Here is a 16148-nt window from a genome sequence, read left to right as displayed (position 1 = left end):
CCTCTCTTCCATCGGCCTGCGCTGCAAGCAAGGAAGCCCGTGCTAGTCTGGGACGCAGGGTGGAGCCCCGTTTGTGTTGACTCCCGTGGGTCTTTCTTCTTCCATATTTGTGGACCTGGGAGTGTCTGCATTGCCTCAGGAGCAAATGGAACCCACACATCTCCCTGGCACTGGATTTTGCAGTCCTCTGAGATAAACCATCCTTAAACATGTACAGACTTCACTGTTCAGAGGCAGCTGGAAGGTTGACTCCCAGATGTTGAGAGCCAGCGCAGTTTAGTGGTTAAGAGCGGCCCACTCTAATCTGGAGAACCGGGGTTTGATTCCCCACTCCTCCACATGAAGCCTGCTGGGTGACCTTGGGCCAGTCACAGTTCTCTCCGACCTCTCTCGGCCCCACCTACCTCACAAGGTGCCTGTTGTGGAGGGGAAGGCAATTGTAAGTCGCTTTGAGACTCCTTACGGTAGAGAAAAGCAGCATATAAAAACCCAATTCTTCTTTAAAACGCATGGCTAGATGGAACGCTGATCCCCTGGGCTCTGCCATTCTCCCTCAACCCTGCTGCTGTGAGTAGGTGTCTTTAGCCTTCAAATCTTTTGATGATTGTCTTCACAACCAGCCCTGTTAGGTTGGCAACTATTGTTTCCATGTTTACCGACAGAAGCAGACAGATTCACTTGCCCTGCAGACGGGGTCCATAATGAAGTGGACCCTTCCCCTGTTTTTCCACTGGCATCCATGTCTCTCTCTAGACTTATAGGTTCTTGGCAGGAGGGGGCATTTGGGGGCAAGGGGGCACAGTCTCAGCTGGAAACTGCACAGGGCAGAGCTGCTGCCTGTCCTTGGCATATCCCTCACACTTCCTTGTGCCCATTCCACAGAGACAGGTGCCAAGAAGGACCCTTCCCACCAGAGGAAGCACTGGTGGCGGCCCTGGCAGGACCATGCCACAGGTATAGCCCTGCCCTGAAGGGCTGACTAACCCTGACTCACCTTCTCCAAAGCAGCCCTAATTCTGCCGGCTCAAGATAATCCTTAACTCACACCATTCTGGCGGTTCTATCCTTCATTTCCATTCTTCATGCATCTCTGTGGGTAATTATAGTCTGGGGGCTTCTCTCAATGCTCTGACCCTGGGAGAGGAGGGTCCCTACCCTCACATGCATGTGTCCCTTCGCACTGACTTTGAACTTATGGGGTCTCTGGGATCTCTCTGCCTGTTTCTCGTAACAATGCAGCCATAAGCACACAGACTGTGATGTTGCAGAGGTCATCTTGAGGTCTTCAGGGCCTCCTGCATGTCAAGGGTCTTTATACTTTAGCTTTGGCCCTCCCAAAGCTTATGGGTCTCTGGAGGTCAGCTGTTAATTGTGCAAAGTGTAAGAGCTACGAATGTGAGGCAAACAGAAGCAAACACAAACTTGCACAAAAGAAATGCAAGCAGATAGTTAGAGATGCAAAAAAAAGATTTTGAGGGGCTTATTGCTAAACACATCAAAACAAACAATAAGAAATTCTTTAAGTATATTAGGAGTAGGAAACCAGCTAGGGAAGCGGTTGGACCATTAGATGACAGTGGGAGTAAAGGAACTCTAAGGGAGGATAAAGCGATTGCTGAAAAACTAAATGAATTTTTCTCATCTGTCTTCACTGTTGAAGATACAGGGCAGATTCCTTCTCCTGAACAGAGATTTTGGAGAGGGGAAAATGGGGAACTGAGGCAAATAATGGTAACAAGGCAGGAAGTCCTAGAACGTCTAGACAAACTGCAAACTAACAAGTCACAGGGACCAGACGGTAATCATCCTAGAGTTCTTCAAGAACTCAGATGGGAAATTGCTGAACTTCTAACAAAGATATGTAATATGTCCCTTCGATCAGCCTCTGTACCAGAGGACTGGAGAATGGCCAATGTAACACCCATTTATAAAAAAGGTTCCAGGGGGGACCCAGGAAATTACAGGCCAGTTAGCTTAACGTCTGTTCCGTTTAAATTAGTGGCAAGCATTATTAAAGATAGAATTGTCAAGCATATAGAAGGGCAAGGTCTGCTGGGCAAAACCCAACATGGCTTCTGTAAGGGTAGGTCCTGTCTCACTAACCTATTAGAGTTTTTTGATAGCGTCAATAAGCATGTGGACAGGAATGAGCCTGTGGATATTGTGTATTTGGATTTCCAAAAAGCTTTTGACAAAGTCCCCCACCAAAGACTGCTAAGCAAACTTCATAGTCATGGGATAAGAGGACAAGTCCTCTTATGGATTGAGAGCTGGCTGAAAAATAGGAAGCAGAGAGTAGGAATCAATGGTCAGTTCTCACAATGGCGGGATGTGAGCAGTGGGGTGCCTCGGGTGTGTGTTGAGACCGGTGCTTTTCAACCTGTTCATCAATGACCTGGAGTTGGGGTTAAACAGTGAAGTAGCCAAGTTTGCAGATGACACCAAATTATTTAGGGTGATTAAAACAAAATCGGACTGTGAAGAGCTCCAGAAGGATCTCTGCGTACTGGAAGAATGGGCATTAAAATGGCAAATGAGATTTAATGTGAGCAAGTGTAAAGTGATGCATATTGGGGCAAAAAATCCCAACTTCACATATACACTGGTGGGATCTGTGCTGGCAGCAACAGACCAAGAAAGGGATCTTGGGGTGGTAGTGGATAGCTCAATGAAGATGTCAACCCAGTGTGCGGCTGCTGTAAAAAAGGCAAATTCCATATTGGCCATAATTAGACAAGGAATAGAAAATAAAACTGCTAATATCATACTGCCCTTGTACAAATCTATGGTGAGACCACACTTGGAATACTGTGTACAGTTCTGGTCACCACACCTAAAAAAGGATATTACAGAGCTTGAGAAGGTGCAGAAAAGAGCAACCAAAATGATTAAGGGACTAGAGCAACTGTCCTATGGGGAGCGGTTAGGACACTTAGGGCTGTTTAGCTTGGAAAGAAGGCGGCTGAGGGGAGACATGATAGAGGTCTATAAAATTATGCATGGTTTGGAGAGAGTGGACAGGGAGAGGTTTTTCTCCCTCTCCCATAATACTAGAACATGGGGTCATCTGCTAAAGCTGGAGAGCGAGAGATTCAAAACAGATAAAAGGAAATATTTTTTCACACAAAGCATAGTTAAATTGTGGAACTCCCTGCCCCAGGATGTGGTGATGGCTGCCAGCTTGGAGGGCTTTAAGAGGGGAGTGGACATATTCATGGAGGAGAGGGGTATTCATGGCTGTTAGTTAGAATGGATATTAGTCATGCTGCATACCTATTCTCTCTAGTATCAGAGGAGCATGCCTATTATTTTGGGTGTGGTGGAACACAGGCAGGATGGTGCTGCTGCAGTCGTCTTGTTTGTGGCTTCCTAAAGGCCCCTGGTTGGCCACTGTGTGAACAGACTGCTGGACTTGATGGGCCTTGGTCTGATCCAGCAGGGCCTTTGTTATGTTCTTATGTGACTTTCACAAACATGCAAAACACCCAAGACTTCCACAGCTGAAAATCACAGGATGCTCATACAGATGTAACGTCCTGGGTGTGTAGAGCGGAAGCCTGCAGGGCTGACCCCACACCAACCAAGGCAAGCTGCACTGGGTGCCCCCAGAGGAGGGTTTCAGGAAAGTTGGTCTCAAATTCTCTGCTGTTTTCCTCCATCAGGAGGGCCGCGTTTAGTGGTGACAACCCCGGGGTGCTGTGCTGGTCCAGAGAGAGGTGAAACTTTGGGGTGGTCACTTCATTCACAATTGCCAGAAGAGGACAATTTAGTGTGCATTTGGGGAACTGGGGGCCCCCGTGGCACAGTCTTAGCCAGCACCTGTGCCAGGCAAAGCTCCTGCCTGTCCTTGGCATATCCCTCATCCTTCCTTGTGCCTGTTTCACAGAGGCGGGTGCCAAGAAGGACTTTTCCCAGCAGAGGAAGCACTTGGGGTGCCCTGAGCTGACCCATGCCACAGGTATAGTCCTGCCCTGGCATGAAGGGCTGAGACGGGCATGCTTAACCCTGTCTTGTCCTGCTCACGGAGCAGCCCTAACTCTGTTGGTGTGATGTGATCACTAACGTAAACACAAACCGTCTGGGGAGGCGTCCGGAACGTCAGTTCGGCAGCAGAACGTCTAGATCTGAGTCCAGAAGCAGAGTCCCACAAGATTTTTTTTTGGGGGGGGAGCTGTTGAGAGTTCAAGCTCCCTTCGTCAGATAAGGGCTCTTGAAAGCTCATACCCCCAAAATCTTGTTGGTCTCTGAGGTGCTCCTGGACCTTGAATCGAGCTCTTCTATGGCAGACCAACACGGCTCCCCTCTGAAACCATCCTGCAGAATTAGCGACAGTAGGAGGGTTGCTAGTCAAAATGGATACTAGTCATGATGCACCCCTATTCTCTCCATGATCAGAGGAGCATGCCGAATATATGAGGTGCTGTGGAACACAGGCAGGATGGTGCTGCTGCAGTCGTCTTGTTTGTGGCTTCCTAGAGGCCCCTGGTAGGCCACGGTGTGAACAGACTTCTGGGCTTGATGGGCCTGGGTCTGATCCAGCAGGGCCTTCCTTATGTTCTTATGTTGCAAAGCAGAGGACGGAGGGGTTCTTGGGCAGCCGGTTGTGCCATCTGTGGGTGTGCATGCGCATGGAAAAAGGAAAAGAGTGAGCAAGACGGCTTCTTCAAGAACTTTGATGCTCCTGTTGGGGGCTTTGACAGGATGGGTTGTCTTAAATTCGCTGCTGGAGTACAGGAAGGTGTAGGGCAGGGGGCCTCAACCTTTTTGCGCCCGTGGACACATTTTGCACGTGTGGGCACATCTGAGACAGTGGGCAGGGAATTTGTTCTGACTCGCTCTTAACACCAGAACTTGGGGTCGGTAGACCCAGTGAAGAGGCAGGGAATTCAGGGGAGTCGAAAAGCAGTGATTCTTCACACAGCACATGTTAACTTGTGGAACTGACTGCCGCAGGATGTGGTTATGTTGGCCACTAGCTTAGATGGTTTTAAAAGGAAGATAAGTCCCGATCCATTAATGGCTCAGTGGAACCTGTATGTTCAGACACTATATACCTCTGAATTCCAGTTGCTTGAGCAGCTGCGGAGTGAGGTGTTGGCCTCTGGGGGGGTCTGGCTGGCCACTGTGGGAGAGAGGCTGCTGTCCTGGGTGGACTTTGGGTCTGGTCCAGCTAGGCTGCTCTTGCGCCGTGACCCCTCCTCCTCTGGCCATGCCACCATGGAGCTGAGTTTGCTTTCAAACTTGCTGAGGCAAACCGGCAGCATTTGGAAGGCAACTTCGGCTGGTGTCGCTGCCTGGAGAGGGTCCATTTTTGTGCCGCCTTCTTGTGAGGGGAGAGTCCTTCTGTCCCTGCAAGGATCTCTCTTCTGGTTTGAAGGGACCCACATTTAGTCCCCTGCCCATCAAGACTCTGTGTGTGCCCTCCCTGCGCTGCCCTTCTTTTCGGTGCCTTTGCATGCTTCCTTTGCCTTGGTGTGACTTAATCAGTGGCAAGAGGATCCGGGCCCTTTTCCTGCATGCATTTGTTCCAAAGGAAACCGTTCCTCTTTTCTCCCTCCCCTGGCTCCGGCTGCGGGATGGGGGGAAGACCCCGCCTGACGCTCTGTTTGGGGTTTCAGTATTGCACTCGGGGGACTATTTCTTGTTCGAGACGGACAGCGAAGAAGATGAGGAGTCGGTTCTGGAGGATCAGAGGCCGCCGAAGCAGAGCGCCTTCCAGGTGAGGGTGGGGTGGTTCCTTGGGTGGGTGGGGGGAGCAGGGAGGGAAAAGATGTAGAGGAGAAGCCAGGGCAGGACAGAATCTCGAACTTGGGTGAGTTCACTGGATGGTTCGGCAACACTTGATAAATCCTTCCAATTCTTCTGTTGCTTCCAACACTTTAGCAATAAATTGAGGTTATTCATTAATGAGGGAAGATCCTCTGTACATGCACAGAGACACTCTTTGTAATGTCTTTACTCTACATACTGTTGCCTGGTCCTGACCAAGGCCCAACAGCAAAGCCCTTGTGTCTACCTTTGAGTGCTGGGGTTTCACGCAGCCTGTCTATACACCCCCAACAGTCACACTTTTATCCTGCCCTTCCTCCAAAGAGCTCAGGGCATATGTAGTTCTCTGGTTTATCCTCACAACAACCCTGTGAGGTAAGCGAGGCTGGGATTGAGTGTCGGGCCCAGGGTCACCCAGTAAGTGTTAGAGCCGAGTGGGGATCTGATCTCAGGGTTCAGCAGTCCCCTAGCCCAGTGCTCTAACTCCTACACTGCACTGTCTCTCTGCAAACAACACTCCTGTTTCTTCTCCCCCATCCTCTCATCATTGTCTTCTGGCTCCAGCTGGCCTACCAGGCCTGGGTGACCAATGCCAAGTCCGCACTGAAGGAGCGGCAGAAGCAGGAGAAGGAGCAGCGGGCGCTGGAGCAGGTGGAAGGTAGGTCACCCGAACCACCCCCTTATGCCTCTTCCCTTCCTCCCACCGGGGGGGGGGGGCTTTGCCAAGAAGGGGCACCCCTTTGGGTCAACACCCTGTGCGGCTATGGTTGTCCCACCTGGCAGAAGGTCTCCAGTTGGCTGAGGGCAAGCTTGGTCAATGTGGTGAGGGGCATATCTGACTATTTCTGCATCCTGCAGGTGATGTGAGCAAACCCCAGGGAAGTGGGTTGCCTGGGCCCAGCAGCCAAGAAGAGGAGGAGGAGGAGGAAGAAGAAGAAGAGGAAGAAGCAGTTCCAGGTGCCTGTGCAAGGGCAGCCTTTGACCTGTACTCAGATTCAGGGGGCAGTGGAGGGACGTGATGGTGCGGCTTCCATAACAGGAGGCTCAGGGTAGGAGCCCCGGCTTTACATGCAGAAGGCCTGCGGTTCAACCCCCGGCGGCGGCAGTAAAAGGTTCTCGGGTCTCAGGTGTCGGGAAAGACCCTTTCTCTGGTTATCCTGAACGAAAGGGACACATGGCCTCCTCCATCGGGGCTGTTCTCATGAATGTGAGCTATCCATTGGAGTCTTCCCCAGGGAAGGGGCTGTGGCTCTGGGGTAGAGCATCTGCTTGGCATGCAGAAGGTCCCAGGTTCAATCCCCACCATCTCCTGTTAAAAGGACCAGGCAGAAGGTGATGTGAAAGACCTTCGCCTGGGACCATGGAGAGTCGCTGCCAGTCTGAGTAGACAATACTAACCTTGATGGACCCAGGGTCTGATTCAGTAGAAGGCAGGTCCAAGTGTTCCTGTGTGGTGTAGTGGTTAAGAGCAGTGGTCTGGAGCGGTGGACTCTGATCTGGATGAACCGGGTTTGATTCCCCACTCTCCATATGAATGGTGGAGGCTACTCTGGTGAACCGGGTTGGTTTCCCCACTCCTACACACGAAGCCAGCTGTGTGACCTTGGGCTAGTCACAGCTCTCTTAGAGCTGTCTCAGCCCCACCTACCTCAAGGGTGTCTGTTGCGGGGAAGGGAAGGGGATTATAAGCCAGTTTGATTTTTCCTTAAGTGGTAGAGAAAGTCGGCATATAAAAACCAACTCTTCTTCTTCTTCCCTCCAGAGAAGAGCAACGTCGTGCAGCGGGTGCTGAACGTGCTGCGTTTTCTGTGGGTGCTCTGTCAAGCCACGGTGGAGGGCCTGACCCAGTGGCTGCGGGCCTTTACCAAGGAGCACGAGCAGCTGTCCACCGTGCTGGGCCTGGAGAGATATGTGCTCACCCAGCAACTGGATCAGGTAGGAACCGGCGGGACACGGCTGGGGCAGGGAGAGCAGAGGGGCTTCCAGGGGTTTCTTCGGGGGGGGGGGGTGTTTATTTGCGTCCATTCCTCTGTGCTAATCCCCGTTCAGGCTGAGGAGGTGCAGAGGGGGTTCCTGGACGAGCTGTATCAACCGGTGGCGGCTGTGGACGAAACTTTGGAGGAGACCGCCTTACCTGGAACCGCGGCAGAGTCTCCAAACAGCATGGCTTCCAGGCAGGTGCATAGGGGTGAGGGGCTGGAGGGAAATTGGGGGCCCTGTGGGTTGGGGGCTTCTTTGCTCTGATTCCAGTGAGGCCTGTGGTGTTGATCAGGCGTAGTTGGAGATTTGGGGGTCTGAGAAGACATGGGACAGTGGAAAAGACACTAATGCTAGCAAAAGTTGAAGGCAGCAGGAAAAGAGTAAGACCCAGCATGAGATAGACGGGCTCAATCAAGGAAGCCACGGCCATCAAGATCTGAGAGAGGCTGTTGACAATAGGATGTTTAGGAGGTCATTAATTCATTGGGTTGCCAGAAGCAACTCGACAGCACATAACACACACGCACCGGGGTCTTTGGGGTCTTCCTTCAGAGCATCTTTTTGGTGCTCAAGTTCCCACCTGGGATTGAGGCAGAGCTGCACATGCCGTTCCTTCTGTGTTGACTTCAGCAAATGCCTCAAACTACTGGGTGTGGGGAGTGTCTGGGACAGAGGGAGTTGCTCCAGGGAAGGTATGAACTCTGGCACAGGCCGTTTGAATCTGGCACTTGAACCCAAGTCTCCACTGGAGGCACTAACAGCTTCAAAGGAGAGCAGGATCCACGATCTCCAGGATCTAGGAGATCGTGCCTCCTTTTGGCCACGCCAACCCCCAAGAGGCACCTGTGTCGAGAGCAGTGCGCTGATTTCCTCTTTTGCCTCCCTAGCGGGTGCGAAGGGGCAGATGTGCTCAGCACGGATACCACTGGCTATGGCACCCGGAGCGCCAGCGAGGAGCAGCTCACGGCCATGGGCTCCCGGGACGATGTGGGGCTCCTCCCCAGCAGCTCCCAAGAACTGCTCGCCCACCCCCCGGCCCGGCCTCGCACGGCCAGCGAGTTGCTGCTGAGCAGGTACTGGGGCCAATCGAGGGATGGCTCGGCCCCCTCATTGTGGTGCAAAGCCCGGAGTGGGGGGGGGGATAAAGAGTGCTGCATTCCCACATTGGTGAGCTTCGGTTTCAAAGCCAAAGATGTGGGATGTTTTGTTCTTTGGATTTAGCATTCCTTCCCCCCACCTTACTCCCACTAGTGTGTTTTTAAGCATTAAACCAGATGAGACACTGGAAGATTCACTCAGAGGGTAGCCATGTTGGTTTGAAGAAGAAGAGTTGGTTTTTTCTATGCCAACTTTCTCTACCACTTAAGGGAGACTCAAACCGGCTTACAATCACCTTCCCTTCCCATCCCCACAACAGACACCCTGTGAGGTAGGTGGGGCCGAGAGAGCATGACTAGCCCCAGGTCACCCAGCTGGCTTCGTGTGTAGGAGTGGGGAAACCAACCCAATTCACCAGATTAGCCTCCGCCACTCATGTGGAGGAGTGGGGAATCAAACCCGGTTCTCCAGATCAGACTCCACCACTCCAAACCACCGCTCTTAACCACTACACCACGCTGGTTTGCAGTTGAACCGCTAAATTAGAGTCCAGAAGCAGCTCAGAGACTAACAAGATTTTGGGGATATGAGCTTTCGAGAGTCACAGCTCCTCTCTTCCCAAAAATCTTGTTGGGCTCTAAGTTACTACTGGACTCAAATCCATTTGGAAGATTTGTGAGCATCACAGCAACCTTGTATTTTGGGGTAGGGTATCTTCTTCCTGTACCATTTTCCTGACTTCAACCCCACCCCATTCCAAGGGCAAGGAGTCCTTTTTCTGCACTGGAAATAATCTTTTCCCTTGCAGCGAAGACTCCTCGGTTACTGCAAGACAGTCCTAAGATCTGACTCCATGTGAGTTTTTTGAAAAAAATACAAGTGCCTGACCAGGACAAATATTAAGTGAATAGATCCACGTTTTGAGAATACATTTGATTGTTTGTAAGATTAGCGTCCCACCATTCTAGCTAAAAGGCACTCAGGGTGTCTTAGAAAGAGAATAAAATAATCCTGTTGTCAATGAAAATAATAATGAATTAAACTAAAATAACAATTGAGCGAAGCAGGTCAACATCAAAAGAGCAGCGGGTAAAATCCCACCCAAATCTAGCTTTAAAACCTCAGAACCAGTAAAAGTAGCTGTGCTATAAAAACAATAAAACGACAGCGTTGATCAAAAATCGCAACCATAACTTGTCGGACAAGATTGCAGAAGGAGCCCAGAAGGGTTCTGCTGGGGGGGGGGGGATTTCGGAACCACTGCTTTGGCCCCAGGTGGGTGGCACGGGGCCCGCTGGCCCTCCCCATGTTTCGAGTCTCCCTAGCCCCAACTCTTGGTTTTGCGCCTTCCAGACGCGTCTCCTTGGAGGAGCTGGAGGAGTCGGAGCGCTTCTATGCCTCGCAGAATCGCTTCCTGCAGCTGCTGCTGGCCTGCTACCACTTCGTGGCGGCCCATTCGGACCTGCTGTGCTACTTCGTCATCGTCCTCAACAACATGGTGACGGCCTCGGTCATCTCTCTGGTGCTGCCCGTCCTCACCTTCCTGTGGGCCATGCTCTCCCTCCCCCGGCCCAGCAAGCGCTTCTGGATGACGGCCATCGTGTACACCGAGGTGGGGGCTTTTCCTGGGGGGGCAGCCAGGGCCTCTGCATTAGGGAAAGGGGGAGCTTAAAACTGCAGGTCCTGTCGGTGTGACCTGCTACCTTTCTGATCTTGCTGTGCCTCCAGGGAGCTCAGGTTGGCCTATGTGGCCCACCCTTTTCCTGGTTATCCTCTCAACCACCCTGTGAAGTAGGTTAGGTTGAGCGAGAGAGTGGCTGGCCCGAGGGCACCCAGTGAGTTTCTTGGCTGAGGGGGGATTTGAACACAGGTCTCCCTGACTTCAACCATGAAACTGTACTGGTTCGCCTAACTGCAGTTTTCCTAATTGGCAGATAAATGTAAGTTCTTTTTTGTGGTGGTTGTTTTAAAAATGTTGACCGCAAGAAAGCTTCCCAGCTCTTGCAGGAAACCGTCTTCCTTGGTTTCTTTTGGAGCCGTTTGTTGCCAGCAATGCTAGTGTGGGCAACTGCCAGAGACCATGGGCACACTGGCTAGGAAAGAGAGAAGTGCCAGGTTATGCCAGCTGTCTGCCCTTGTAGCTAGTGAGGATGTCAGGGGTGCCCAACCTTTTTGAACCTGCGAGCATCTTTTGAATTCTGACACAGTGTGATGAGCACAGGTCACGCAGGGAAGATCCTTGTGCTGGATCAGCAGCTGCTGCCAAAGGAATGTTTTTAAAAATCTGCGCAACCAATCTGATCTCCAGAGGACCACTAGAAGCCTTGCAGGGTAAAAGTCTCATCTGGCCCCACCCACTTTCTAAAAATACCTGGTGGGTGGCAGGAAAGATGTTGGAAGGTGCCATGGTGCTATAGGGTTGCCAACCTACAAGTACTAGCTAAAGAAAATGGCCTCTTTGGCAATTGGGCTCTATGGCATTGAAATCCCTCCCCTCCCTAAACCCTGTCCTCCTCAGGCTCCACCCCAGAAATCTCCAGGTATTTCCCAACCCAGAGCTGGCAACCCCATGGGCATCACTCTGGGGATCCCTTGGGATAGGTGGTAACCATACCTGGGGACAAAGCAGGTAGCCAATCTGGGTGGGTATGCTCACAGTTACTCCAAGCCTTGGAGCTGTTGAGATCTCCTTGGGCCTTTTCCCCACATGCATTGTCTCCCTCTCCCCCTGTGCAGGTGATGGTGGTAGTGAAATACCTCTTCCAGTTTGGCTTCTTCCCCTGGAATAGCTACTCGACTCTGGTGCGCCAGGAGGCCAAACCCTTTTTCCCGCCCCGCATCCTGGGTCTGGAGAAGACAGACAGCTACCTCAAGTATGACCTAATCCAGCTGATGGTGCTCTTCTTCCACCGGTCGCTGCTCCTGGTAAGGGGCGGAGCCCAGGGGCTGATGTGCCTGCCCTGAGCTGGGGAAGCAGCCTGGGGTGGGCCCAGGCCTGGCATGGAAGTGGTACTTGGGAAGATAATAGTCGCCATAGCAACAGATGTGGGAGGGATGCTGGCTATGGGGTCTGGGTGCCTGTTTCTCCCAGGTTCAGGAGAGGACCAAGTGTTGCATCAAGCAGATACCAGCCCACGCTGAACTGTTTCTGTCTTCTTCTCAACAGAGTTATGGTCTGTGGGATCACGAGGAAAACGTCTTGGCCAAACCTCAGCCAGAAGAGGCTGAACTGCCGGTTTCGACAGAGAGCGCGGATGCGGCCGAGCCCCTGCCACAAGCTGATACGGAAGCAGAGAAAGTGGTGGGGCTGGAGCCCAAGGGAATCCGCTCGCGATTTAGGAAGAAAAAGGCCAAGAAGCGGAGAAAGGAGCAGGAAGAACAAGTGGCAGAAGGTACATGGGATGGGGGGAGAGCCACAGTTGACTCGAGGAAGCTAAGAGGCCTCCATCGCAGGAGCATGTGCAGAAGCTTTTTTGGGCACCTTTGGTGCCTACACTGCTGGAGCACATTTTCAGCCTGTCCCTACCTGTCTTCCCCACCCCCACCCTGCTCTGTTTAGGCAACAGTACGTCAAATATCCATGCTGCTTGAATCTGGAATGTCAACCCCTCTGGTTTCTAAGTGCTCCTGTTTTCTTACAGTTTCGACCTGTTCTTAGGCTATCGCTGGTTGCTTTTTTGGATTGCTGACTGATAGTTTTCGGTTCAGTGTGCGCATGCATTTTTATTGTTTTTCATTTTTGTATCGCTAACCATTTTGGTAGTAGAAAGGCAGCCGAGATGCACCCCGAATAATAAATGCACCGGTTACGCATTAAAGTGTACTTCCAGCCCACAATGTCCTGGTAGTCTGCAAAATCCCGACCAAATAAAGTCTTGCAAGGTATTGGCGGGGTTAATGAGGAGCATGTGACAACAGGAAGCTGCTGTGTCCTGAGTCTGACCACCTTCGGTCTCTCAAGGACAGTCTTTTTCAGGCAGAGAAAGGCCTTTCCCATCATCTACTACTTGAGCTTTTTAAAACTGGAGATACTGGCAGTTGAATCTGGGGCCTTCTGCATGTAAGGCAGATGCTCTAACCCCTGAGCAGTGCTCTCCCTCTCTCCAAAGTGGTGCTCCAGGTGAGGTGCATTTGACCCACACTGCGGCGTATGGGTCGAGATCAGTGCAAGGAACTCACTGAGGTTCCCAGTCTGTAGCCAGGCACAGCTACCACTCGTTGCCTGTCCCCAGGAGCTAACATGTGCGTATCATGCTCTGTCTTGTTTGCAGAGGAGTCAGGGGAGCAGCCGCAGGAGAAGGAGCAGGAGGAGGAGGAAAAGAAGTCAAGCCCAGCCCAGGAAAAACTGAAGGCTGCTGGACGCCGAGCAAAACGTGTCTGCGTTTCTGCGTAAGTGGCAGCCTGGGCTTCAAGGGGGGGTTGGGGAGTTGTACAAGTTCTAGGAGGCAGGTCTGCCGCATTCTGATCCTTGCTGAAATAACATCAACATCCAAAGCTGCCTTCTGTCGAGGCAAACCCTCGGTCCCTCTAGCCTGCTCTCCGAGGTATCAGCAGCAACCTCTTTTCCTGCCCTGCTTCTTGAGATCCTTTTCAAGGAATGTATTGAGGATGGAACTCAGGACCTCCTGCGTGCGAATCGTGCACTCTGCCACTAACTCCGTGGAGATGGCTTTAGAAGATGGCTTCTCTTTTAGGGAGACCCCCGACAATAGCTTTTTAAATTTTTTAAAATTTCTTTCTTCCACCATAAATGTGGGGGGATGGGGAATCAAAAAAAGGAGAACAAGGGAGGGAAAACTTCAAACTCCAGCAACTAATCAAAGAGAGAGGGGAGGGAGGGAGAGAGAGAGAGACTATATAAAGTAGAAATAAAAATATAACAACAATCGTGGCAGATCTTTACAGAAGTTTCTATAAAAGGTTTCTAAATATCTAAAAATAAGTCTATGCGCAATTGTTGTTTATATGCCATGCATTCAACTATTGATAAAGTTGTAAAGTCCTCAATCCATTCGTTTACAGGAGGTGGGTATTTATCTCCCCAATGTTGTAATGCAAGTCTTTCTGCTGTAGTAAGGGCACGGAGGGGCCATTTTCGTGCACCATCATTTAGCCTCCAAGAGACGGGCAGATAGTTTAAAAGTACATAAACACCCTCAAAAATCAATGAACATTCTAATACACAATTGAAGTGAGTAAATAACTTCCTCCCAGAAAAACCAAATGAGTGGACGCGCCCTGACAACCGGTGACGTTTGAGTAACGTGGGAGCAGAGTTACCCCTCCCCCCGCATCATCTTACCCTGCCTGCCCCACCTCTTCCCCCAGGGTGCAGGTTGTGTACCAGCCAGTGAGGCAGTTCTTCTGGGACATTCTGCACAGTGAATACCGGGCCGCCACCGACGTCTACGCTCTCATGTTCCTGGCTGACGTGGTCGATTTTATCATCATCATCTTTGGGTTCTGGGCCTTTGGGGTAAGCTCTTAGTAGCATTCCTTTTTGCAATCCATCGCTCCACATAGAGCTTCATGCTTTAAATTTAGTCCCCAGAAAGGTCAGGTCTTGCCCCAGAAATTGGCAATCTGAATTTTGAAAGAGAAGAAAAAAAGAGAGCAGGGAGGAATCCACCAGTATCCTTGACAGTTGACCAGTGGTGACCCTCCATTTTGGTTTGGCACGTGTCGCGGGAGCGGGTGGAGCTCCAGAGGCACAAGAAAGCACTGAGGCCGTTGTCAATTAGGGTGCCTCTGAGGGTCAGCACCAAGCAGGAGATGGGACTCTGCCTTGAGCGGAGGGGTGAAGGTTTTTTTCCTCTAGAGGCAAGCCAAATGTTGCAGGTCCTTGGGCAAGGGTAACTCTCATGCCAGAGGGGTTGATTGTGACAAGGTGCCCAACCTGTTAGGAGGACCACTGCCCCGGAGGGATGCAGCCTTCTACCTGCCTGGGCACTGTGTGTCTTACAGCCAAGCCGGCTTCTGTTCCCTCCCAGAAACACTCGGCCGCAGCGGACATCACATCCTCCCTCTCGGATGACCAAGTGCCAGAGGCCTTCCTGGTGATGCTGCTGATCCAGTTCTCCACCATGGTCATCGACCGGGCCCTCTACCTGCGCAAGAGCGTCTTGGGCAAGCTGCTCTTCCAGATCATCCTGGTCTTCGGCATCCACCTCTGGATGTTTTTCATCTTGCCTGCAGTCACGGAGAGGTACCTGGGCTCCCTTCTCCGGCCTGCCCCTGGGCTGCTGCTGCCGGGAGAAGGACGGGCCCTGATAGGTCCCCCTTGCGATTTTCCTCCCCAGGATGTTCAGCTTGAATACAGTGGCCCAGCTGTGGTACTTCGTGAAGTGCATTTACTTCGCTCTGTCGGCCTACCAGATCCGCTGCGGCTACCCCACTCGCATCCTGGGCAACTTCCTCACCAAGAAATACAACCACCTCAACCTCTTCCTCTTCCAAGGGTAATGTTAAGGAGGGGTGGGGGGGGAGGATGAGGATGAGGATGATATTTTTTATTCATATCCTGCTCTCCCCCAGCAATGCCATGCTCAGAGCAGCTAACAACACAGTTAAGAGCCAGCATGGTGTAGTGGTTAAGAGCAGTGGTTTGGAGCGGTGGACTCTGATATGGAGAACCGGTGCTACTGGACTCTTGCCCTTTTCTACTACTGGAGAACCGGGTTTGATTCCCCACTCCTCCACATGAGCGGCGGAGGCTAATCTGGTGAACTGGATTTGTTTCCCCACTCCTCCACATGAACTCAGCTGCGTGACCTTGGGCTAGTCACAGCTCTCTTAGAGCTCTCTCAGCCTCACCTACCTCACAGGGTGTCTGTTGTGGGGAGGGGAAGGGAATGCAATTGTAAGCCGGTTTGAGTCTCCCTTAAGTGGGAGAGAAAGTCGGCATATAAAAACCAACTCTTCTTTTTCTTAAAATACAATACATAGATCCACAACATTAAAACCATAGGGGAATCCTGAGCCAGACGCAGAAGTGGGTGGAGCCTCTGAGCGCAGAGAGCAGATTCTCTGCTTCCAGCTTCAGTTTGGATCAGGGCTGATTGTTTGGGAGGGAACTGTGGATTTATTTTTCAAGGAAGAAATAGTATTGAAGCATAACAACACACGCATGGAGCTTCCTCGTACTGAATCTGACCCTTGGTCCATTGAGGTCAACATGGAGTCGTGCCTGCGTGTGCCTGGTCATGCCTCACATCCAGATTTTAAATACCCAAATTCAGCACAAGGAAAAAGGGAGGATGCAGTGGACACAATCTGCATTGGGGTGTTGCGTGCACTCTTTC

At 51.5% G+C, this 16148-nt stretch overlaps 1 protein-coding gene across 1 annotated transcript in view; it reads left to right on the top strand.

The window, feature by feature from the left end:
• The window catches only part of PIEZO1 (piezo type mechanosensitive ion channel component 1), a 49279-nt gene that overhangs the window by 25895 nt on the left and 7236 nt on the right, over positions 1-16148 (top strand). The window contains exons 25-38 of the mRNA XM_056862395.1: positions 883-954; positions 5619-5719; positions 6334-6427; positions 6628-6726; positions 7532-7704; positions 7819-7943; positions 8637-8822; positions 10201-10459; positions 11584-11772; positions 12014-12239; positions 13119-13236; positions 14176-14323; positions 14838-15052; positions 15147-15305. Of these exons, the coding sequence (XP_056718373.1) occupies positions 883-954; positions 5619-5719; positions 6334-6427; positions 6628-6726; positions 7532-7704; positions 7819-7943; positions 8637-8822; positions 10201-10459; positions 11584-11772; positions 12014-12239; positions 13119-13236; positions 14176-14323; positions 14838-15052; positions 15147-15305 (2164 nt within the window). The remainder of the gene's footprint in view (positions 1-882; positions 955-5618; positions 5720-6333; positions 6428-6627; positions 6727-7531; positions 7705-7818; positions 7944-8636; positions 8823-10200; positions 10460-11583; positions 11773-12013; positions 12240-13118; positions 13237-14175; positions 14324-14837; positions 15053-15146; positions 15306-16148) is intronic.

This window comes from Euleptes europaea, chromosome 17 (genome assembly GCF_029931775.1).
Source record: "Euleptes europaea isolate rEulEur1 chromosome 17, rEulEur1.hap1, whole genome shotgun sequence".
Taxonomy (NCBI): domain Eukaryota; kingdom Metazoa; phylum Chordata; class Lepidosauria; order Squamata; family Sphaerodactylidae; genus Euleptes; species Euleptes europaea.
The sequence above is the reverse complement of the archived record's forward strand: the minus strand, read 5'-3'. Positions and strand labels throughout refer to the sequence as shown.